This window comes from Atractosteus spatula, chromosome 12, assembly GCF_055471065.1.
Source record: "Atractosteus spatula isolate fAtrSpa1 chromosome 12, fAtrSpa1.hap1, whole genome shotgun sequence".
NCBI lineage: Eukaryota > Metazoa > Chordata > Actinopteri > Semionotiformes > Lepisosteidae > Atractosteus > Atractosteus spatula.
The window spans coordinates 32,180,961-32,207,550 of NC_142717.1; the positions used below are offsets into that span (position 1 = coordinate 32,180,961).

Consider the following 26,590-nt stretch of genomic DNA (forward strand, 5'->3'; position numbering starts at 1 on the left):
CTTTTTAATAATAAAGGTAAGGTAACAAAAACATAAAATAGATTTATTATATAAAGTTCTGAAATTCCAAGTTCAAATTCACATCTTATTGGCAGAATAATACAAAGAAAGAGACACAATCTAACCCTGGATACATACGATTCGTATAGTGCTGTTTGTTGTATTGGCCTTTGTAGATTTTGCAAGTTGAGTTATTCCCTTTACAAATCCCACAAGCATCTGCAACTGCAGTAGAACCCAATACCTGGTCACATCCAACTCGCTAAAAGGAAAATAAAATTAGCCATATACAGTATTCAGCATATTATGACAAAAAATCACTTTTCTTTAAAAGAACATCTTTTGGAGATCAGAAACAGATATATTCCCTCCTGCGGTCATGCTATGGAATGAGTCTACACTTCATTTCAGCAGAAATTGTCACTTACAAATAAAGTTAACATAAACTGCCTTATTATATGGCTTAGTCCAAAAAAATTACAGTGAAGTTAGAAATTTAGAGAAATAACTGGAGTCAATTAAAACAGTTAAGAAGCAGATGAAGAAATGTATTTACCATTGTTTGCTAATATTTCCCCTAGTCATAAAACAGAGTGTATACTTCAATACAGTGTTTACTGACACCTTTTTATATATTTTGTGTCTGAAATGTAAAGTTCTGTAGTTATAGATTACTGTATATGAGCTTTTTAGAGCACTATACCATGTGGTTCTTTACAAGTACTTATAGATTCTTACTTTTCATTACCATTCACAGCATTAATTTATTACATAGTTTAGGTATAAACTATATATTCCACCCCAAAACATCTTAAAAATTATTGCTAAACAAAATTACATCCCAACACCCAAATCTTATCTTTTACAACATGGGAGTTTCCACAGATGCTAATGAAATACAAATGGAGTGTGGATAATATTGAATTTCTCTCATTGAACAACCAAGACTGACAATTATATACAATATGATATCTTAATATACATGGTTACCTCACAAATTCCATCAATGCACACATTGGAACTGTCCTGTGAGCACAAAGTTCCATCTTTAACTTTACTGGAGAGGGCAAAGAAGAAGTCAAAGCCCTCTGCATAGCAGTACAGTTTGCATATATCATGTTCTGTGGTTAACAAAAGAAATAAACAATAAGCATGCTGTTTAGTATATCATACAAAGTAACAAAGGTTCCTAGAAGAATAAAATGTTAACAAAACATTGCTTGAAACAATGTATTGCCTTATGCTGTGATGATGCTCCTAGAATAAAACATTTCAAGCAAAAACCCTTAATCCATTTGAAAAACATAACAAGATACAGTACATATAAAATAAAGTGATTTGTACATAAATAAAGCTCTTACATTAAAGTTGTTTTTTTAATTATGGTGACAGTTTGCTTTTGTTTCATTTCACCATTAGGAAAGAAGACCTACCTTCAACACGAGCATATGGTTTCCACTTGTAGTACCAGCCTCTGAACTGCTGGCTGTTGTACTCGGCACACTGTTGGGCTCGGAAGTCAACACTACCTGGAGGGCAGGGGTGAGTATTGCAAAGCTTGTATGCACGAGAAGAACCTTCACAGAACTTTCCTCCATACATTGGCCTGGTTGAAAGAGTAACAACAATCAAAAACACTGCTCTGAAGGTTTTTTCGAAATCATGTCGAAGTGGTGTTCCAGGTTGGTCCTCACCATTTAAGGATATTGATCCTCATGCTGCAAGATCAGTTGTGAGTCAGGTCACCCATTAAACATCACAATGCTTACTCTGTAATCCAAAAAGTACACTTGCCCTCTCATAATTGTCTGAAATAGTGATTCTTCCGACGACAAGGCAGAGATGAAAATTAAGGCTTCTATTCATCGGTCACAGATTCTAGTTGTGTCAATTATTTTATTATTTGCTTCCTATTTGCCAGGGGCCTCTTGTGTTCACTGCCTATCCAATGTAAAACAACCATTTTGTCTTGGATTTGAGATTTCCTGTTGGAGGTTCTGTAAGGACTACCGTAAAAGTGAAGGAAAGGAAGTACCACAGAAATTACAGTCAACAGTTAACAAATATAATTTATGCAAAGGGTATGGATAACCTGAAGTAAATGTTTTTGCTTGCAGGAATTAGGCTTAATTTAGCATTCAGAAAAAAATATCAATATCTTAACTCATTGCTCAATCTTTATTTATTATCACTAGGCATTTAGTGACCATCTATGGTACACCTGACATAAAGGAAATGCTTGTTTCCCAGGTTTTTGACATCCAAATGGCTATTGTGCTCTCACAGTTAATTGTTGGGTAGGAAGAAACTTCTGCAGGTGTGTATCCTGAGGCACTTGAGCTCTAAATCCCTTGCAAGGCCAATTTCAATCCCTCTAATAAGACACAAATTAACCTCCTGCTGGGTTCCATTTGTAACTCATTTAATGTGATGTTTGACAAGATCTTGGCATCATAGGCCAGGAATACAATGAACAACAGCAAAACCAAAATATTGTAAAATGGTAACAATTCTGTTTTGAATTTTATGCATAAGAAAGCATCTTAGCTGCCTCGAAGTCCATGGTAAAAAAAACAACAATGTCAGTCAGTCACATTTAGCCATCACATTTAGTTTAATGTTTTGTACTTTAAATAGCATATGAACAACATTAAAAAGGTTTGCCATTATAAAAGTAAACTTGCATGTAACGCCATAAGACAGGATGGAGTGGCGGTGCAGTGGTTAGCATTGGTGCCTTGAAGCACTGGGACCCTGGGTTTAATTCCAGACCTGGGCTGCTACAGTATGTACATGGAGTTTATATGGGTTTCATGGGCTTCCTCCCACAGTCTAGAGCCATACCAGTATTAGTTTCTTGGAAAAGTGGCCCTGGTGTGGGTGTGTGCATGTTTGTGTCATGTGTGCCCTGGCCTCCTGTCCAGTGTGCGCCTTGCCTGTGCCCATTGCTTGCTGGGATAGGCTCCTGCTCCTGGATGAAGCACTAACTGTAACATGGATGTCATGAGAAGAGCCTTCATTATTCAAAAAGTAAATACTTTAATGCATTGTTTTTCATGAAATTACAGCTTATCACTTAATATTTGATTTTGATCTTGGAAGAAAGGTGTTACCTTGGATTCGTGCACTGTCTCTCCCGATAGGTGACTCCTATTCCACAGCTTCTAGAGCACCCAGACCAAGGTGACCAGTCTGACCAAAGACCATGCACAGGCTGGGGGCCTTCATCTCCATACTTCACACACTGGCCACGGCGACACCACTAAAAATAAAATACTATGTTACATACAAACTGATTTAAACTGTACTCTTATAAATAAAGCATCATAACACTGAAAAATTCAGCACAGTATACATTAATGTTCTACTAACTGGGCTGACTACACAAGGAAAACTACAAGGAAGTAAACAGAATATAATTAATACTTTAAAGTCTTTTTCATTTGAGGCAAAACTATTGTATTTTATTATTATTTATAATATTTCTGGAAATGCTGAAAGTGGGTTTAAGTGTCTTTCTGATTATCCTCTCCACCCTTTCACGTTCTATAAAATTCTATTTTTCTAGTATGTACAGTAATTGATAAAAAATGATCAATTTTTGGCAAAGAATTTTCTTTAACATACTGTTATACAGATGTAAACAATCAGATAATGAGATGGTTAAAATACTTTTGTTGTGACCTTTACACATAATAAACAGAATTTTATTTTCCACTTCTTAATCCTCAACTGCCATACAGTATATGTTCTCTTTCTTAACAAGACAAACACATATGGTTACATCATGTTAAGGCATTGTTTTTATTTTTCGTTGTTTATTCACTTAATGAATGTTATTAGCACTCTAAACAGTTTTTTATAAAAACATTTCTGTATTGTGAAATTTCCTTAAAAAGCAAATATCATGTTATAGCAGAACATGTTATAATATAATTAAGTGCATGTTGTACTACTGTACTTAATTTACTTTGCCTGAAAACAGGTTGTTGGTAATTTCTGCAAGGGTATGTCATTACTTAAGCACTTTGGGTTGAACAGGGGTCAGGAAGGATTAAGCTAGGAGTCAGATATCAAACATTGCGTCAAACAGTCATTTTGCATTTTGAGACCCAAACGTGGAAAGAAAGCTGATTTCTGAAAACTTAACCAGGTGTAACAATGGTATACTTTACTATACTTTGTTCTTTCCTCTCATTTAAAATTAAGAAGCATTTTCAGTAGCTGTTTTCCTACTAGTAGCTGTTTTCCTACTAGTTCTAGTTATGGTAATAAAAATGCAAACAGCAAAACACCACAGACAGAACACATAGAATGCAGTATATTACAAACAGATTTTGCTATCTATTGTATATAAAACATTCTGTCTAGTGTAATGAAAAGGCAGTAATAGTAATATATATTATAGCAGTAATAATAATACAGAAATATAGACCTCAGTGATCTTTATGATGTACAGTACATGATCCTCTCCATTGTACTGAGAAGTACACTATAGTACAATCAGTATAATTATAGCTTTTAATCATTCCTTTAACCAAAAGCAAAATAAATGACTATAAGAACAAACAAGAGCTTGAAATTAAGTTTATCTTCAGGATGTCCAAAGATTTCCTCTCACCAGCTCAGGCCCACAGGCTGTGCCTTCAGCTGCAGGCATGAACTTGGTCTCGCATTTCCTGCCAATCCGATGGCACCACAAAGCTTTACAAATATCCTGCACAATTAAAACAAACAAACAAACAAACAAACAAACAAACAAACAAACAAACAAACATTGTTACTTTTCTTCTGTTGATGTATATTAAAACACGTCATTATAGAATTATTAAACAGCGTGGCAGAACATGGTCTTTAGTGCTGTTGCCTTGCAGCTTCAGTGTCCTGGTGTTGATTCTGCCTTTTGGTGTACCTGTTTGTGTGTTTGCCTGTTTCCCCTGTGCTCACATGGCTCTTTGATTTCAGTACTGGTTGCACGAATGGATGGTTTAAACAGCAATTTAACTACCAGTTATACTTTTGTCTTACTGTGAGCAAATGTCTGAAATGGCACCAAAAAGTATTTGTGCTGAAGCTTATAAATGTGCTGGTCATACAGACCATCAGGCACTTACAGTACCGCTGCAGGCCTAAAACTAAGTGGCAATAAAAACTGCTTTTCTTTAAGGCCAACCTTGTAAAGACATAAACTAATTGAATCAGTTTCTGGGCCATAGTAGTGACAACAATTTTTTTTCTTAAATTTAATTGTTATAAAAGATTGTCTCTGACTTTTACAATGAAATACACAGCTAGATTCATTCTGTATATGTGCTTTGAACAGAGTCCTTGACTTCTTCTGGTAAATCTTGAATGGCAAGACACTTACAACTACATTGACCTCACACATCTTGTGGAATTGTGTCTATGTGATTACACATAATGATTTTCTGTAATCATAGTTAACAAATTGTGAGTAAAATGCACTAAGCTTAGTTTGATATAAATGTTTGTCTTTATTAAATTACAATATGGTAAAATGTGGTTAGATGTACAGATAGTGTATTGTGCTGAAATATAAGAATTCTTACACTATTCAGCGCAAACTGGAATTAATACATTGCAAATTTTACAGTTCAGTGACTGTCTTCACTGTGAGCTGCCTTAATTAATTTTTAGTTCTGAAGGCCATTTCTGCATTGGCAGCTGATTGAGCTCCAGTATTTATAGCTACATTGACAGCATGCCCATCTTGTCACTGGACAGTCTTGGCTCGATTACCATTTACTGTCACTAAAATTAAGTTAAGCATGTTGAGTAACACACCGGTGGCTCCTTACAGTCTTCTCTTTCATACAGTATGTATGCTTTTTTTCTTGAAGGTGGAGGAAAGGAATATGCTGTTTATTCAGGACAGATAAAAAGGAATGTGTAGATTTGGTTATGTACAAGTAACATTTGAGCACAACTAGATACATTGGGCAATGTAATGTGAGTTTTGAGTTGAGAGCTGTTTCAGCATGTAGGCTTCAAAGGAATATGTACAGGTCAATTCTACACTGCTAAATGGAAAGAAAAAAACAATGTTTCAGCTATGGAGCTTTTTTTAAGTACTAGAGGCTTTTTAAATTTTTTTCTGCTCTTCAACTTACTGTACAATCAACCTCTACTTGTTCTAATGTAACAAGATATAATCCTGTAAACTGAACAAGACAAGTACAAACTGAAGTCTATGAAGAGTTCTAAGTTTAGTCATAGTTATACTTAAAGGTCTAAACTTATGAGTGTGAGAGGAAATCAAGGTTAAAATTAGCAGTCAGACACCTAGACGACCCAACTGTACTAAAGATTATGAGTCTGTCTAAAACCTAGTATCACATATCTGTTACTAAAAAATTGAGGAGAAGGACTGGTTTAATAATCACATTAAGCTTTACAAAGATGAGTTAATATAATTCTCTTTAATCTCTTTTAACCTACTTGATCATGACTTTATGTTTTTGTCATGCTCACTGATTATTCCTGCAAAACTGACTCTTCAACATGACATTTTCTTAAACGAGGAACTGAATTAGGGACATAAATAAGCATTACACATGCAATCACAAATACGCTTCAAAGTGTTGTGGGTTGCTTCTTAAGCTCTTCCAAAACAAAATTCCCAATGTAATTTGTTTAAAGAAAAAATCTTAAGCAATCATAATATAATCAGAAGTAGTGAAACACACAGAACACACATAAGGGTTATTACCTGTCAACTCAAGCATGTAACCACACTGGCTCAGAATTTAATGGAACTTACTAAATGCTAAGTCATGAAGAGAAAAAAAATAATACACTGCTCCTAATTTTCTCCTTTTAACTAACAGTCCTGCTAAATACCTATAGAGTTTGAGCAAAGATGTAACATTCTTGAGTGAGCTGATGGGATGAGATAACCCAGGGTGCAACAAGAAAGAAAAGGGGAAAAAATCCACTCAACATGAATTGATTTTAAAGAGCAATAAAGCAACTAAAGAACTAGAGACATTTTTAATTTATAATTAATTATTTATTGAATGTGATTGTACAAAATCATTTTTTTTCTCAGTTGCACTAAGAATCAAGAATTAAGACACTAAGAATCAAGAATTAAGAAACACGAGCCTTCTTCTTTTTTATTATGTAATAAAGATACAGTAATTCTCCAGTGTTTAAAACAACTTAGATTTGGGCAATGGAAACTGTTCCAGCTGAGTTTCCCATTGGCAAGTATTCAATTTCTATTTGGTATAGTTACCCCAAAGGCCTTCTGCAATTCTATAGTAATTTTCCAGTGTTTATGACAGTACTTATAGAATAGCATAAATAGCAAACATTCTCTACATTATCAGCCATCTCAGGAGAAATAAAATACTACAAGCACAAACATGTAACTGAACAAAATATGATATTAGTTTTTGAAACTACTTTTTTTGTGGGACTATCCTTTTTAAAGTTGAAGTTGTTAGCAGCTCCTTTAATAGCAGTTCTTCCATCTCTTAGGATGACTATTTTGTAAAAAAAAAATATGCCTAGAAAATGCCTCTTTTGTCTCTAAAAAAAGTTGCAGCAAAAGTGCATAAAAGAAAGATTGATTACACATCCTGGATTATTCATATGCAAGAACCACTAGCTGTTTGGGTACAAAATGTTCATCCATAATTTTTGGCTTGAAATCTGTTTTTATTTTCTATTTCTATCCTTATTGTACACTTCAACCTAATGATTTATTTGTACTTTTTAGATCTGTTTGTATTTTTGTTAAATTTAAGAGATTAAAACTTTTGATTTTTGTTGTCAGCGCATACTAGCTACAGTATTTAAAGGTGAAAAAGACATAAGCAGAAATTCAACAGGTAGACAGGTGTTTTTTTTTGCTCAAGAACTCTAGTGCAATTGCTTTCAAACTGCTTGACTCCGAGGGAGTTCAGCACCATCAGCTCCCTCTCAATTGAGCTGAGACAACCTTTTTGGTTTTATACCTGTCAAATCAAACCATTTTGGGGGTCCAACTGAACTCTGATTTGAATTCTGCTCTCCTAAGAAACTACTGTAGGTACAAAAGCCCTCACACAAAAGAGAGGAGACAGGTTGCAAGTGGGAAATTCAGCCAAGAAAGGAAACCAAAAAGAAGTCGATTCATCAGACCTTAATACAATACAATTTCAGAAATTACTGTGGCTAAATTACAGCCAATCAACAAATAATTCCCTGAGAATGATCATTTTCATTTAGTTGGCATTGAAAGACATCTTTCATATTTGAACTTATTCCTTGTGCTCCCCTGGCATTCAATTAGAACCGTCAATAATTTGTTCAAATCACAAGGCCTCCTAGCACCTCTAACAGATTTGTTAGACTCATGGTTGTCTACTTGCCTTTTTGAACTCCAATTTGCAGAGCTTGGCTTTCTCTCCAAACTGCCACTTGCACTGTGTGTCAGCATCATACAGCTCTCCTGGCAGCTTCTCTGGATACTTATACTCCTTCACCGATTTTGGCTCATCTGCTAGACAGGTGGCCTGGGCAGAGCTGAAACAACAGGAAAAATGTTCCTCACAGTGACTCCTGATCTTTAAATTATTTTTTCATAGTATCTTAAATAAAGTGATGGTTTCTGCATACATATTATACTGTATGTCATTACTAACCATTGAGCCATTTGGATTTAAAATGCAATTCAGCTCCTATGCAGACTCCTCGTGTATTTAGAAAGGAGGAATATTGGATGCTATTGGATGTTCTTCCACTACTACTGGTTTGTAACGGCAGTGTAAACTCTTATTTACTTAACTGACCAGTAAACAACTTTAACTCTAAGTGGAGAAAAGTACATAAAAAGTGTAGAATCCAAATTAATTTAAAAAAATCCATTAATGATTAATTTAGACTTTTTCCTTATTCATGTATAATAGCAATTTAAGCAATCACAAAGTTGATTGTACCATAATTTTTCTGTGCATCGCCTTCTTTTTTGTTAAGTTTATTTATGTGATGCCCTGGCAGTATTAATTTTGCTACATACTACAGGAAGACTGTAATGATTTATAGTTTCATACATCCAGTCTGGTTTCAATTATCCTGAAAATACATCTACGTTCACAATATGAAAGCGCATCTGGTAACCACTTGTAGAAATCAGTTACTGAGGAATAGTATCCAAGGTCTGAGACTACAGACTACAGCATGTTCTTATGTAGTCCTTTATTGAGGTCTCTTTTAGAAATATTCAGAGTAGAAAATGTTTGCATAAAACAATAATCTAAAAGTTTTACTTTTAATCAGTGTTGCTTTTAATCAGTGTTAAAAATCTCTTATAAAACAATATGGAAGAAATTGCCAAATCTGCTTCTAAGCCATTTGTCTCGGAATTGAGTCTCAAATTTAACATTAAGGGTTGAACTGAATTCTGGATTGAAATGTATAGTTTAAAGATATTTAAAGATAAAAGGGAAATAAACAATAATGAAATGCAGGTTGGGGAGATTCAACAGGTAGACAAGTATACATCTTTTCAAATGAATTTAAATTATTGTTGCTTGAATGCACTTTGTAATGAATTCCCTAACAGCTAAGTAATATGTAGTACAAGTGACAGACCAAATACTGTGTTCACTAATTATTGGGAAAGCAAAATAAAATTGTTATTTTTGCTTTACAATCAAGCAATTTGAATTTCTAAGCATTAGATTAATACAAATGACAAATTAATACAGACACAATATAACAATACATGTTGTTTTATTTTTGATTAATTCCATACATAAGCTTATGTTGTAAACTCTTGTAAGTCATAGTACAAGAAAAACAATCTGAGAGTTCAACCCAGTGATTTCAAGTGACCATATGTATTGGGGCACATTCACTTTAAGGACATTTCAGAGTGTAAAAGTCAGTATTTGGCTGCATATCCCATTTGAGGTAATAACTGCATGAAGTCTACAACCCACTGAGCTCATCAAACTCTCTGTGTAATCATTCGAGACACTTTGCCAAGCCTTTGCTTCAGCCACTTTGAGTTCTTGCCTATTCTTGGGGTGTTCCAACTTCTTCGGTATGTAAAATGCATGCTCAGGATTTAAATCTAAAAATTGACTTGGCCAGTCTAAGATTACACTTTTTCTCCTGATGAACATCTTGGTTTTGAATTGGTCATATGCATTGGGTCATTGTCATGCTGCACGGTGAAGTGCTGCCCAATAAATATGGAACTATTTTTCTTCTACATGACATTACCATTAACATGCTTCAGGATTTGCTTGGAAGTACAAATATAACACAAAAGTTTTATGGACAGATAAACCTGAGATAAACCTTTAACAAAGTGAGTAAAGGGTTAATGTAAAGTGAAGAAAAGGAACTACAGATACAGTACTCTAAACAATACTTCTTTATCTGTATAACATGGTGGAAGCTACCTGTGGAACTGACTTTCTTGTCTGTACAGATTTTATAAGTAATGATGGCAGCAGAATGAATTATGAAGTTTACAGAAACATTTTGTCTGCATTCGTAGAAGAAAATACTTCTATGATATTTTTATTCATTGAAATTAACAATGAAAGTGAACGTGACCAAATACTTACAGTCACTTGAAATCAATGGGTTGAAGTTATGATTTTATTCTAATATGATATCCCACATGATATTCCAATACGTTTGAAAACACTGTGTTTGTCCTGGATAAAAAGGTCTATTAAGCAAATTATGTCTTTTAATGGAGCCTTAGTTACACAGACAGCATGTCTGCCTAGTCATTAGACAACCACATTTTGAATCCTGCTTGCAGTATTATAAAGTTTGCTCTGCTGTCTGCAAATAATTTGGATTTTTGAAAAGAAAGACTAATTGCTTATTCTGGGCTGTGCAATTTCATTTTATGCTGAAATACTGTGCACAACATTTTAATTAAAGGCAAAGTGATTTAACATCATAAACACGTTCCATAAAAGCCACATTAAATGATGGAATTGACTTAAAATTGATTTAGTTTGACAGAACCACCAGAAAAAAATAATTAACCTGCACTGAATATGATTAGGGATAACAACCCATTGCAATCTGGAAAGTGCATATGTTGCAACTTCCAAATGAATATTGGAAATAAACATATTCTACACAGTATTTGTAATTGAGACACCATTGTTGGCTATCCTAAGGCAAAAAAATCCAATATTAGAGTTTGCATTCTGTTTAAAGTGCAAAAGCTAAATGAATACAATTGGGCTTTAATCTATTGTGTATTCTATTAATTTCCAAGCTACCCCACTCCATAGAACTTTTATTATTCATGCCTGGAGACACACAGTTTCCACAGGATTTTTTTTTGAGGAATTTAAAAGTCCTTTTGATTAATACAGGATTCCATTATTGTTGCAAACGATTATAATAGCCTAATTCACATTACAGAAGTAGAAAAATAATGATAATAATTGAAAATCAACTGCTCCATTACTTTTACTGCTTTAGATTAGTTAACTCCAAGAAATAATTACTTGAGAATGTAGTTCAGTGTTATTTATTTTACTTATTTCTTTTACTACTATATTAGTTATGAGTAATACACTGTTGTTTTAACTTTAATTTTTGTTTTCCTTAATAACTTTTATATTCTGAAAAAAGCTCAGTGAACAGGGTAACATTACAACAGCTACAAGTGTGTTGAACAATCGTTTTATGTTGTACTAAATATTATTAAACATGACACTGCTGTCTTTGAGCTTTGTGAATGATTTTCAAAAGTAGTTACACAGCATATACAGTACGTATCTAAAATAACTTAAAAAGTAGTATATACAACAAGAAGTATGAAACAAAATACTTTTGAAGTACTGTAGTTTATGGATAAATCATCTTAACCCATGTTTTCCACCTTAATCAGGAGAAGTAAAAAAACATTGACATGATTATGATTTTTATTTTTGTGCAGCCTCATTACAATATTCATCCTAACCTCTACTCTACGATCATATATTTATTATCATATAAAGGTATATTTAATAAATAATACAGTATATACATTAATATAGGCAATAAGACAGATAAAGCAAAAAACTTGGTAAACGGGACCCTACTTAAAACCACAAATATGGTATCATAACATAAAATAGTAAATAAGAAGAATCTGGGAAGGGTAATTACTATGAAGTCATGGCCCATTAATAACTTACTTGAGGAATTAATGTGTCGCCACAAACTAGCGATAGGATACTTCACAGTTAATATAACACATTGGTAAATTTAGTGGTTTAGGAAGCCTATCTTATTACATAGACAGTCATTCAGACACTGGCTGTAATACAAGACAAACTGGAGAAGTATAGAAAGCATGACAGCTGAATGTTCCCCAGTGCCACCTATATAAAACTGTACTGCATATTATCTGCTTTTAAAGATGAGTCTAATGTCTGGACCTTTACTGAGTTAACCAAAGGGACGGGTTTATGACCAAATAATATTTGTGCTTGGCTTCTGCTACGTCTACATGCTGTAAATAATTTATCTACAGAAGGCACTCTCAGTTTCCTTAAATTAAAGATTTTTTTCTATAGTTTTCCTGTAAGTCAGCAATACAGAGTGCCACTGTTATCTATTGGAGGAGTTAAGCATGATACATATGACAGCCTTTGAGTACTTGGAAGAAACAAAAGAAAATACTTTACTGCATTGTGGTCATTACAAACTCCATCAGCAAGGGAGAATGCAAAAAAATGCAATCACCAATTTTAAACAACACTTGGTACTTTGCCTGAATAATTTAGTTGTTTACACACTTGTGCAAGAGAATGTTTCTTGGATAAATGACCAATAATACTGTATGTTTTAAAACATGGTCAACAATGGGTATTCACAAAACTGGTACAGAGTTGGAAAAACAGAAATAAGTGAAGTACCTTAGAAATCTATTGAGATATTGTCGACTGCAGGCAGACCATGAGAAGATTCCATTGTGCCCAGCCAATGTTGGGGACATGATGTTACCTTCAGATTTCTTGCAAACATTTCCTTCACCATCATGAATCATCCCAAAACTGTAAAATACAAGGTATTATGATGTTACATACTGAGGTGCATAGATTTTGCTTGTTTTTAATTTCTTACTCATATCCTATTACATTGGCTATTATTGCTTCTCTCTAAAATGGGATTTAAAAGGAAATCCTGTGACATAACACAGGCTTGTTCATGATTGATCTGCTGTTTTTTAGGACTGTATCTTTCTAAACAGGGAAAATTTGATCTTGGAGGTGACTATATTGAACAGAGTGTAAAATGAACTGCAGTGGAACAATTACACATTTCACAAGTGGAAATCCAAATGTTTTCAATACAGTATACTGTATATTGTATTTAAACGTGCAAAATGCAGGAGAAAGGCAGAGGGATTGTAAGAGCAATGGCATCCGTAGGAAGGAGCTATTGAGGTCTAAAGAGATCATGATATAAGTACATACTGTAGATTCAACCACAGCACAGATACACACGGTGCCTTGAGAAATTATTCGCTCCCTTCCAATGATGTACCATTTTGTTGGTACATTTTGTTGAAATGCAAATGATATCTAAACATTTTTAAGTGAATTTGTTTAATCAAATAACATAACAATAACTGTAAAGAAAAAGCAAAACCCCATGTACTGTATGTTGATTTCATAAGCATTCACCCTTTTGCTACCACAAAACTAAATTAGTTTGAGTGCACAACATTACATCACACAATTAGCTGAGTGGCCTCTGTCTATGTGCAAAAATAGTGGTTCACATGATTTAAGAATGAACACAGCTACATGTGTAATACAGTATATCCTGTCTAAAGTTCTACAACTATGCTTACTAGCAATCATTTTCTTAATTTTTAGCTATCTTTATTCTAGTTAAAAAGGGGACTAACTAGCTTCAAAGTCACAACAGTGCAGTGAACTGTGCTAAAGAAAATTCATCAATTTTATAAAGATAAAATTAGAGGAAAATCCCAGATGGTATAAACTACTATCCACTAAATGGAATCTTTCTTCAAGGGGATTCAACAACTTGTTCACAAAATACTAAACCCTTATCACCACAGAGTCTCTGCCAACAAATAGCCTTTGTGAGACGCTTTAAAAGTGAACATACAGTGTAACTGTAAAAAATATACAGTTTTTCCTTCAAGCTTCTATGAAGTATTGAATGATTTGTGTTTCCTTTTCTGCAAATATTATTAGGGAAATTCAAATCTGAATTACTTATGTCCTGATTCATGTGCAATAGTGAAGGCCAGCCCAAGTCCAGTATCCTCATTGATGGTACAGCTGCGGTATTTACTACACATCCCACTGATAGGTGCAAATCCTGAAAAACATGAGATAAAAGAATTCACTTTGATGGGTTTTGATAAATTTATATGTAGCATAAATATCTAAAAGATGTCTGTTTTAATTCCAGAGTATATTGTGCATCAGTTCTAGATTCTATCCTTTATGTTTTAAATGTATTTGTTCATAAAATAATAATATGACAGATAGGGACACAACTATAAATAAACTCTAGCTAAACTGTGCAAGACATCACATAATGTGAACATCATTTGGGGACACCAGATGCTTCCAACATCTATACAATGTATTATGCTATTTGTAGTCATACATACAGTATCTTAAGGGCTTAAAAATGTAATATTAACATTGAAATGCCTGTACAAACTAACCTGAACAGTACAAATGTTTCCCTGTAAACCTGTTACAGACTTCAGTCTATGGGATACACAAAAATTCCCACATACTATGCTGTACATATGCTGAGTAGATGTTAGACTAGATTCTAGACAAGAATAAAGAACATTGTTTCACTTTTTGCACTTACTAAAGATTCAATACAAGGTCTTGGTAAAAAATCTTTAGCTTTTATTTAACCCTTGAAATCTTTCTTTAAAATTAATATATTTTACTGGTATTGTTCCAGTTTCTTGAATACAGTACATCATATGAGGCTTTTCTTTGTATTGTATAAAATTTGTCTATAAAGGATAATAGTGCCAAAAGATGCTTTTTTCTGACTATACCCATTTCTGAAACTCCCACAGCTTGTTTTCATTAGATGGACAAAACAGCAGCAATTCAGAACACCTGTACTTTTTGTCAGCTGCAGAACCCAATGTTAATGGATTAAAGACTTTAAAACAGCAAAACCTTTCAAGAACACATGCTCAGACTGGGACAGAAAAGCCGCCTGAGAACTTGGCCTGGGTAAAGAACTGAACAGCACTTCTGTTTTCTAACAAGTGCTCAGATAGCTTAAGTATTCTCAGAGCAGATGAACATTAGTCTTTAATCTTATCTGAAGGACAGGACCTCCACTGGTGAAATCCCTATTACTCCCCATCCTTAACACATCTGCAGCTTACACAACACATGCCTTACTGGGGTCTCAATAGGTGACATATTTCCTAGTTTTTATACCATAGCAGAGCCTGAAACATTAAACTGTAAATTGTGAATATGTATTATTTATGAAGTTCTGGCAAATCATTAAAACTGTAAATCCTAAATTTGGCTCAGGACTTCGTATAAGTGCAATTGAGACAATCCTTTGTTCTTTTCCAAAGATTTTTAATAAGGCACTTATACACTAGATAGATTTTTGCTATTACAAAGTGCTTATTTCACTACCTGTTTTTCACTGTACAAAGCCATTTTCACTAGTTCTTCCATTGTGATGTTGCTTATTAATTTTTATTATGGGATATGATCATTATTTTTAACACCGTATCAGCACAATATGTTGCACTGCTCCAGTCATTACAAAAGCAAAGAAAATAAAGAAACTATTTCCCTTGGCTATTAAACTTGAAGTGATAGCAAGAACCAAAAAAGGGAGGGAGTCAAAAGAAATTTGCATTGCCTTGAACTTAGTTGTTCTACTGTTTATAGTTTTTACAAATTATGGTGTCAACTAATGTACCGTTGCTAAATGAGATAATTATCAAAAACATTCAATACTGTTCTGATTTTGACAATTCAGTATGATTAAAGAAATAATGAGAAATATTGGGATATTTTCTAGACTTTGGGCTTGAGTTGAAAGCTTTTATATGTAAGTTTGTCAGGAACGAATTACCTTTGTAAACCAAGTGATGTTTGTACATATTTATTAAACATTCATTCAGACTACTAAGTGGTATTTAAAATGTTTTTGTGAAGTACTAATGTTTACATCTATGGCTTCATATACAGTACCTTGCATAAGTATTCAGACCCTTGCACAATTTTCACATTGTTCTGCTTTAACACTTGCATCCACGAAGAAATTAATATTCATTGTATACAAACTTTACTCTACCCATTCAAAGCAAAAAAAAATGAAAAAGAAATAAGTAGGTAATTAATATGAATGAAAAATGGAAAAGCCATGATTGCAGAAGTTTCAAACCTATGGTAAATGTACAGTGAATTGCACAAAATTACCTTAATGAGCCAGAATCCTTGTCACTGGCCTTCTGTGACAAGGGTGGAGCCCAAATAATGATCATAAGTGATCACAAAGAGATGACGAAGAATGTAAAAAAGATTACAAATGAGAGGCGGCCATGTGGACCATCTAGCCTGTTAGGTCATGAGAAGTTACTTGACCCAAAGTCTTATCCAGCTGTTTCTTGAAAGAAGCCAGGGGATCAGCTTCAACAGTCATGTGAAAAGCAACTCAACTACTGTATGTTGCTTTGTGATAATTTAAGATAATTCTTTTGGGATCCACCTTTGTCACAGAAGGCTAGTTACAGGGATTTGTCAAAACTAACTCAGTAATTAGAAGATTGCAGAAGGATCATCGATGTTCTTATTGTTCTATAGATGTCCCCCAGAGCCATAGGATTCCTTCTGTGGTGTCAAGGACCTGAGCAGCAGACGGTTCCATTTGAGCAACATTAGACAAGGTCAGGGCCCACTGGCACAAGGGAAAAAAGTGTGGTGGCTGCCAAGGGTATACAATCACTCTTTTGGTGGCAGTAATGCCAGCCAACCACACATCTTTCTATGAAAAAGAAAAATCCATATAGGCGTCATTATTCAGCAGCAGTACTAAAGGGTAGAAAGGAATACTCCACTTCAATACTATACAAAATATCACACATGTCCTTCTTCCACCAGAACATCTGTGCATTCCTAGACCATATGGAAAAATGCTCCTGTAGGTCCTGGGAACACAGCCTTTACTTCAGGGAGTCAGTAAAATTAATTAAAAGTTATTTCTGAGGGGTAAAATAGGTTCTCTGAATTAAGTTCAATGAGATTAACTGGTCCAGGGTTTCATGCAAAATTCACATTACTCCACATAGTATTCCAGGAGATGCTCTCTTCTAGAATTGATAAGTTTCTTTGCAACTATCACTGATTTTCAATAAAGAATAAAGCAAGTACCTTTTCATGTCCTTATTTCAAGCACAGACTTAACTATGAAGAATGAGGAGATCTTTCAAAGCAAGTAAGGGATAAATAAAGCGTGGATCAGGAGAAGGGTACAAAAATACTGATGTCTTTGAATGTTGTGTGAGTACAGTCTAGTTAACTATCAAGAAATAGAAGATACTGTAAATCATATCAAACCCAACTCTCCAAACTGAACAGTCAGGAAAGGAGGAAACTGGTGAGGGATACCACTGTGAGGCCAACAACAACTTTAAAAGAGTTGTTTGGATCAGTGGAGATAGAATCAGTCAACAATATTCAGAACACTTAACAAAACTAGCCTGTATGGCAGAGTGCACAAAGCTACCCATCACTACAAAATACGTCATCTCAAAGCCCTCATGGAGCCTTCAAGCTTTGTTACCCTGCAAAACTGTGGGAAACAGTGTTATGATCACTTGAGATTAAATGTGTACATTACATTTGATACTGGCCCAACACAGCACATCTCTCAGTCAACACCATCCCTGCACTCAAACACAGTGTTAGCAGCACCATGCTAAGGGGATGTTACTCCTCACTAGGGACAAGAGTGCCAATTTGAAGGAAAACTGGATTGAAGAATGTGCAGGCAAAGGCTAGGGGAAAATCTGTTTTACTCTGCTAAACTGCTATTCAATAGAATAATGCTCTAAAACAGCACTTGAGAGACTTGAGAGGTAAATGTCTCTGTGTGAGCAGTCAAAGTCATGACTTGAATCACATTGACAGTTTGCGGAAAGACTTGAAAACTGCTGTCCATGAGTGATTCCCAGGCAACCTGAGTGAGCTTGAGCAAATCTGCAAATAAGAATGGGCAAAGACTGCATCAAGTCAATGTACAAAGTGGTACAGATCTAACCAAAAGGACCTGTGGCTGTAACTGCTGCCAAAGGTGCTTCCACCAAATATTGACTTTGACGGTTTGAATACTTATTCATTTTTTCTCTATAGTCTTTGCTGACATTTAATATTACTTATCTTACCCTTAAAAGTCTTCAGTTTGAGTGTTTTAAACATTAAATGTGGGTGCATCATTTTGTAATTGCACAAAATGGGATAGGAAGAGTATGAATACTTTTGCAAGACACTATACATACTGTACTGTAAATGTATTCTGATGTCTCTGAATATGCACATGTACAGTAAAGGCTGGAACCCTGTAATTTAAATTTCAGGTTTTAGAGATGGTGTAAATTTAGTGTACAAAATTGAAGACTAGAAAAGAGATGGGAAGAGTTTATGAACAACAAATTTGTTCATTTTCTACACATCTGAAGAATTGTTGTATGCAAATATCCTGAAGCAAATGGTTTTTAGTTATCCTCTTTTTCAGTCTTAACAGATGTTTTGAACAAAAAAGAAGCGCCAAATTTCAGACTCTCTTAAAATATTCCTAAAATATAAGAAAATTGGGTTGAATGTGGTGTAGACTTCGGTAAAATACATAGTGAGACTTCTCAAATCCTGTAGGTTTACCTAGAGTGTCACAAGGCTCATTCTTCCAAGAGCAGATGTCAAGTCCAGTCAGTAAGATGGCATGATCGTGGCGTTTGCCTTCCTTCCCACTGAGACCAGACTGCCACTGACAGAAGCTGTTCAAAGTGTGGTCGGCATGGTGATTGATGACCAGTCCAGTCTAACATATCCCCGACCGCCAGGAGCAGGAAACCAGAAACAAGAAAAGGAAGAGATTGGAGACATTTCAAAGACTTATCCTTATTTGACCTTATAAGAGATGCAGAAACAAATACGGCAGGTTGTGATCCACGGCACGTTTTGCCTAAGGACATCAAGTGGTACGTAGCATAATCATAAAGATAAGTGAGGGCATGGAACATTAAGCATTCATTTGCACTAAATATAATTAAAACCAAGAACCAACCAACTGGGACAAAAATAAAGCAGTACATTTTTCACATTCCACACTCAATGGTTCTCTTAGAAAATTAAATTAAAATTAGGCCAGGTGTACAAAAAACAATTTTCTCCTCACCCACTACCAACTCCCATTCAATTATTCCTGAACTCTAAATTGCCTGGATGGATTCCAGCCAACTATACACCAGTGATTAAACAAGGTTCCATACTGAGTGATTTGAAGTGTCACTTGAAGTACATGGAGATATTCAGCTAGCACCTCAGAACTAAGAGTCTAGCACATATGGTTTCAAAAGAAACTATCCCTTATAACCAAACTTCATTAAATAATTAAAAAATGGCAAACATATTTTTAAATGATTTAATATATAAAGATCAAGTGCTTATACACTACAACATCCTGTTTAATTAAATTTGGCATGAATTGGCAGCAAACACAAATAATTTAGATGTGTATGACTCACAGTAGCGATACATTAACTATTAAAGTCTTGTTTGTAATTACTGTAATAAAACCTTTAAAAAACCAGTATCAAAGTGTTTCAAACACAAAATGTATACCTCGTATGACAACTTTGAAACACAATATTAAATAAGAGAATACAATATATAAGCATTTGAAAAACAGTCATTATTATTTTAAACAGAGATCAGATTAAAAAACGTCCATACAAGCATAACTGAAAATTACAAAACCAGCTCTTGATGTCATGTTTGTTTTTATTTACCATGGGACTTCTTAAGGTATACCTTTACATGAATAGAAGCCTACCACATCAGTTTGGTATTTGATTATATACATATATGTTTCAATATATACTGTACATATCTTAATATACATGAATTTAAAATAAGTCTGACAAATAATTGGACAGATGGGGTATATAAGCCTATTTATTAGAATGTGTTTGCCTTGGGCACAAAGATAAATGTAATAAAATGAAAATTTGAAGTACTTTTCTGTCAAAATACAGATACAGTACATACCTGATCCTCTTCAAGAATAATTAGGCCTACTATTACAATGTTAATGTTTCCTCCTATTGTGCCATCTTTGAACAGGGCAGACACCTTGGAGACACAAGAAAGTAAAAAAGTAAAAAAGTTTTTGCCTAACATAGAAAAATATTAAAATAGACCTCAAATAGAGAGAAGTTAGAGAGAAGTCTATCATTGTGAATTAGACCAAATGAGCATGTCCCTTCACTAATGTGTTTCACTTGAAGTGAACCCCTACATGCGTATGTGCATATACTGTACAGTGAGGAACAAGATCAGTGCATGGAATGCTTTCAAAATTAGCATACGATGGACTTTTAACCAGCATTAACCCCAACGTCTTTATGAGCAGAAAGTCCACAGTGGTCTCCGAAAGGCACAGCTACACAGAAACAGCCACATCATTTTTTTTTAACAAAATGGATTCAAACTATGCTCTGACAAGCAGTGTTCAATACAAATATGTTTTTTGTGAATTATAAAAAAACACAAAGTGTAAAAATACATGTGAATTTGTGCAATTTGAGACCTTTCATTTTCAGTTTGATAAAACACCACCTGGGCAAACATATATTAGGATTGCATGATTAAATTAATTTTTATTTTTGTATTTTGAGCCCCATTATTTTGTATGCCTTCATTGAAAATAAATCATTGCCTAACTTAGGTTTTGGGTTGAATGGTATATTGGTATAAGTATAAGTATAAGTATATTGTTATACTAGGTTATACTCAAATACCCCAGATATTAATTCCTCTTGGAACTCCCTGACGTCCATAGTTTAGAGCACAGATAAGCACTGCTGGTCCTGGAGGGCCACCATGTCTTCTGGTTTTCATTTCTGTTTGTACACCTAATGACCTGATTTGAATCAAAGTAAAATAACTTGTCACTCATTTGCCCAAATGTCTGTAAAATACTGTGGTGTGAAATGAGTACATATAGTACTTCATAATCCTTCACTATTATTTGCACCAGTAACTCAGCAAAGTTACTCTGACATATTAAAATGGCGCACTTCCTTAGAGATTCCTCAGGGTATTTCAGAATTTTTTAAGAGGACCACTTTCCAACTACATGTCTAACCTTGTAATCCCACACAATTGTTAATGCTGTGAATATGCTTCTTTTGATTTGAACTGTGTAATATTCAGAATGATGTTTAAAGGGAGTCTAGTAGTTTTACACATTTAGTAACTAAATTGATGAGATTGACATATGCTTATGTTAGTTAATATAACAACTACAGTCTGTATCAAATAGTGTCCACACATAAACTTGATGCCCATGGAAATGTACGTTAAACATGCGAGATACATACAGTATGAAACCAAGGCATAATTTGAAATAATAAAAAAACAATTATCTTACCATATTCAGTATCGTCAGTACATAAGTAGTGATATTTTCCCTTCCATGATTTTCCATCATCTTTTTGTCCACTACCACCAGGGTCTCAACATTCATCTTCTGAGATCCCTGAGACTTGAACATAACAGCCCGTTTGTGCCTAGTTATATATTTATATTCATCTGGCAAGATGTATATGTCCTGCTCTGGAGGCTTGGGCATGTCTGTTTAATAGAAACAAATAATTCAACCTGTTAAGAAGCACAGGGAAAATAAGAAAGCACAATTTCATACAGTATCTATCACAAATACCAATATCTGTCTAAGAAATTCTAGGCAAGTAAACAAATAAAATATGTAGCAAAAAATTTGGAAACCCAGTGAGGGAATACTTTTTGAATAATAAAACTTAGGTAGTTGAATATATTTGACTAAAACATAAAATTAAAAATGAGCATTGCTTATTTTCCTTTAGATGGATTACAGCACTGCAGTATAGACAGCTCTCCGGATCAGCCTTTGTTAGCTTAATTCCTCCCTTCAAAGAGTTCTCTTTTTTGTGACCCTGCTTCATTGATTTTCACGATAAGAAGAGAGTTTAACTGGAATTTAGCCCAATCAGTTTAGTTTCCCAGACAAAACAATGCCTTGACCAAATCCCTCAAAACACAAGAGGAGGCATGTAAAAAGTTTAGCAGTTTATAGAATATAAAATAAAAAAACAAATAACAATACATGTGGGGGTTGGCATGGTATAAACATTATGATATTCCAGACTTATTAGATTTGTATTATTGTTTCAAATTAAAATGTAATGAAAATATATAATACATCTTTAATAAAAACAGAACAGTTGGAAGAAATTACATTTCTCATTTAGAAACAAAACTGAATGGAAATGGAAATCACGTCCACCTACGCACAAAATTATTTTGTATACTTAACGCACTACTTCAAGAGTTCATTGTTTATTGTCATTTTTGAAAATGTTTTAAAGTAAAATCCTAACCAGTTTAGAGGAGTCAAACCTTGAAACAGGTTATGTCAAACCTATAGATACAGATATAGAAATTAATCAATATGTGCTGCTTATCAAGAGAACCAATGCCTTTGTGCAACTGGTATGTTAGAGCCACACTTCAGGTAGACTTCCCACGACTTCTTAATGGGATTCCTGGAATTTTGTGAGATAGGAATGTAACTATTTTGCCTTTGATGATCCACTTGTGAACATGGATTATCTGCGATGTTTTGGTATCTAGGGCCCAGAGACCACCAAGTGGTGTATGAAGAGACATGGGCTTTTCCAGGATTCAGGAAAAGGATGGTACAAAATTCCACAAGACAACATCTGCAACATGATGCTAAGCATGAGTTACAGATATACCGTATGCATTGTATTGCTTCCAATAGCAATCACACAATTGTCTGTGACTTTAAGACTAGAAGACCTGTTGATTAGACTTGTTGGTGACAAATGTTAATCAGCATGATGAATTTACCTGTCACATTCAATCAATTCAAATTTTCCTGATGATTTTTGAACCAGTTTGCAAATTTTTTACTGTTATAGGTTTATTTTGATGCTCTTTATACATTAAAGATGAGAGAAAATGTGTAATTCAAACCAAACCTGGCCGCTGTCATCTGCATGAATCTGTGTGTCATAAAACAAAGTTCATTCATTAACACTACTGACAAGCAATGCGAGCAAATAAAGAGGCGTCTTGGGAATAAGAAGAAGGCCCTTACATACATTTCTTGCGCCTTCCACAGTAATGCTGTTTTTGCCTTCTCCCATGCTTGTAGTCATTATGAAGATGGTGATGGTGGTGTTCTCTGCTGTGGCCTTGAGGTCTATCAACCATTATGACTTCATTGTCTGCTGAATGCTTGTTGGTCTCTACAGACCTCTTGTAAAGGATATGAGGCTGATGGCTGGCAGAGGCAGTGTAGTTTTCATTCAAGGCAAGATGTTGAGGTAGAGGCTTCAAGAAATAGTCCGTATTCTGTGTCCTGATCAAACCTGACTAGAAAAAAAAATGTGTATTAACTCCATATGGCAAAAGTAATTGTTCTTGAGTACTTTTTTCCAGTATTGGCAATGATAGTATTGTTTTATGAAATGAGCCTGAGGGCCAAATGCCCTCTACACTATTGCAAATTCTATGTTCTTAAGTACAGTATCTCACTTACTTTCATGTTATTATTCCACCCATCTACCCATCATCTAACTGAGTTATCCAACACAGAGTTGCGGGGAAGCCACAGCCTATCCCAGCAAGCAACAGTTGCAAAGTAGGATACATCCTGGATAGGACGCCAGTCCATCGTAGAACACACACAGACACAGGCATGCACTCACTCACACCAGGTCTAATTTTCCCAGAAGCCAGTTCACCAAACAGTATGTCTTTGGACTGTGAGAGGAAACTAGAACACCCAGAGGAAACCCATGAGAACAAAGGGCGAACATACAGTACAAACTCCACGCAGTTAGCACCAGAGGGGGCCCAGTGCTGCAAGGCAGCAATGTTAACTACTGCAGCGCCATGCTGTCCATTTTATATTCTACAATTTAATATTTGACCCAGTTTAAGCAATTCACCAGTAGTAATTGACACAATTTTGCATATTACAGAAAGATGACTCATATGCTGGTGAATTATTATTGTACTAAGAGTTCATTTACGTACCATTTTTCCTCCTAAATGCAGTACTTGTCTCTTATCCTAAATCAGTGCATTTGTGGGACTATAAGAATTTTGGTTGATGTTTTTATCTCTTTTCTTTTCTGATAATATTTACTGATTGAAAAAAGCAATTCACCCCAGAATGCTCCTACTGTAAACAGTATATGGAAAATTCAGACTGAAAATATGATGGAGGTCCATGCATTACAATACAAATACTGCATACACCACTGGAGGCTTTAACACACACATTTAACATTTTTAGACTAGACACTAGTGATTACAACTTTAAAACTAAATTATAAAAATTACTATAAAATGACTTCTCTTTAATAGTTCTGTGAGCAGAGATATATGCATACAAATACGAATCGCTATCATGTAATTGGCAAAACAAAAACAACACAAATTAAACAAAACAAAAAGTCATGGGAAATTCCTGCTGGCATCTGCTGCTCATGCATGGAAAGTTTAATTCCAGTTTTATCCCACAAAGATATTTAACTGAAGGCCTTTATTTCCAGAAATAGATAATATCTGTTAACACAGTCAAATGTATAAAAATCTGTTAGACAAAAGATTTTACATAAGTAACATCAAGAACTCGGAAAGTTATTAAGCATTTAATTTTTTGGAAAGTAACTTAATGAGCTGAAAAAGTGTTATGCTGAGCTGGCTGTTATCTTAAAAGATTTTTCAATTATTAGTTCTAGAATGTGGACCATAAAACACAGCAATTAACAATAACATTATTTCTTCCAGCTTGCTAAAAAACTAGGACTGTGCTAAATAACAATTTCCACATAGTTTTCTTTAAGTCAGTTTCTTGACTGAATTTCTTTAATTTCAATGAAAGGTATGCTTCTAACTTTCACATATAGTTTATTGTGTGTCTGTTGTGTCTCAGCCTGGTTTTAATTCAGAGAAAGCCAAATTATTTGTAATTGTCCATCAATAATTGTATTATTTTGGTTGCATGATAACTTAATAATTGAAATAATTAATCATAGGCAAATTACAAGTGTTAGGAGACAACACCATTTCCCAAGAGTGCAATTTAAAAATGCTATCTCCTTTGAATTGATGTAAGAAAAGGAGTATAAAAGTTATGTCTTATAAGAAATTATACAATCTGTATTCAGCACAAACCAGATAAAATGCAAGACACATGGTGGATTTAAACTTTCAGTTGCTTGAAGAAATCTTAGCTTAAACAGACAGCATAGAATTTGGAATGATCGTGGATGGAAAGAAGGGAGGATAGAAAACAATATGAAAGCATGATCTCTGATGAGTTTCAGTGTATTTGTTTTACAATCCCAACAATGTGAACAGAGGAACAAAGTTTAATCCTTCAGTGAAAAATACTAGGGATTTTGAGAGACTGAAATCCTGCAGAGAGGCTCTTTATACCATGTTCTGCATGCATGACATTCATCTTTAGAAACAAAGTGCCAATTATTTTCCTTTTTGGAAACAATTGGTAACAAATAAAACCTCCTCCCATGGAATCTGGAGTTCTCAAAGCTTAAAAGAAAGTAAGCCAAGTATCAAGTAAGGTCATCTTTTGAACTAAAGTTTTGTTTAAGCACAATTTTGTATTTGGTTGAGTAGATATTTGGGATTTTATCTTTTAAATCCCCCCCAAAATGAAAATTTGAAGTAGTTTTCTACTTAAATATGGATACATACCTGATCTACTTAAAAAAGAATCAGGCCTACTATTACAATAAGAAATATATATATATGTATTTTTAAATCTTTCAAAAGCATTGTGTCACAATGCCATCAGATATTGTAAAATTATTCGACAACAGAATGAAGAAACTGTAGGAGTCGATAAGATGTACGTTATTCATTCTTTTGAATGTATGTTGTTTGCTTTCTTACATTTTGTTTATGCTAAATACAGCTTTCCACTGGTTCTTCCAAGGACACAGAGACAATTTCGAGACACCAATTAACCTTTTAAACCACCATTTCTTTGGGAGATGGGAAGAAACCAGAGTATCTGGCAAAAACCCATGTATACACTAGAAGAACAGGCAAACTCTGCAGAGAAGGCATGGAAGTATGGAATTAAACCCAGAACTCAAGGACTATGAGGCAGCAGCAATAACTACAGTACCAATCAACATTACTTTATGCTGTAAAACCAAACTATATTCAAAGTAACAGAAGATAAGCTCTGAAAATTAAATTGTTACAAGTGTCCCTGTATTTTTAATAGTTCTTATAGGAGATAC

General features: G+C 34.4%; 1 protein-coding gene across 1 annotated transcript in view; it reads right to left on the reverse strand.

Moving 5' to 3' along the window:
- The window catches only part of adamts16 (ADAM metallopeptidase with thrombospondin type 1 motif, 16), a 72,048-nt gene that overhangs the window by 25,126 nt on the left and 20,332 nt on the right, over window positions 1–26,590 (reverse strand). The window contains exons 4-15 of the mRNA XM_088928593.1: window positions 23,408–23,681; window positions 21,673–21,875; window positions 20,289–20,372; window positions 18,900–19,059; window positions 14,226–14,331; window positions 12,894–13,031; window positions 8,379–8,532; window positions 4,622–4,717; window positions 3,114–3,262; window positions 1,434–1,606; window positions 991–1,121; window positions 139–262 (exon numbers count right to left, since the gene is read on the reverse strand). Of these exons, the coding sequence (XP_088784719.1) occupies window positions 139–262; window positions 991–1,121; window positions 1,434–1,606; window positions 3,114–3,262; window positions 4,622–4,717; window positions 8,379–8,532; window positions 12,894–13,031; window positions 14,226–14,331; window positions 18,900–19,059; window positions 20,289–20,372; window positions 21,673–21,875; window positions 23,408–23,681 (1,792 nt within the window). The remainder of the gene's footprint in view (window positions 1–138; window positions 263–990; window positions 1,122–1,433; window positions 1,607–3,113; window positions 3,263–4,621; window positions 4,718–8,378; window positions 8,533–12,893; window positions 13,032–14,225; window positions 14,332–18,899; window positions 19,060–20,288; window positions 20,373–21,672; window positions 21,876–23,407; window positions 23,682–26,590) is intronic.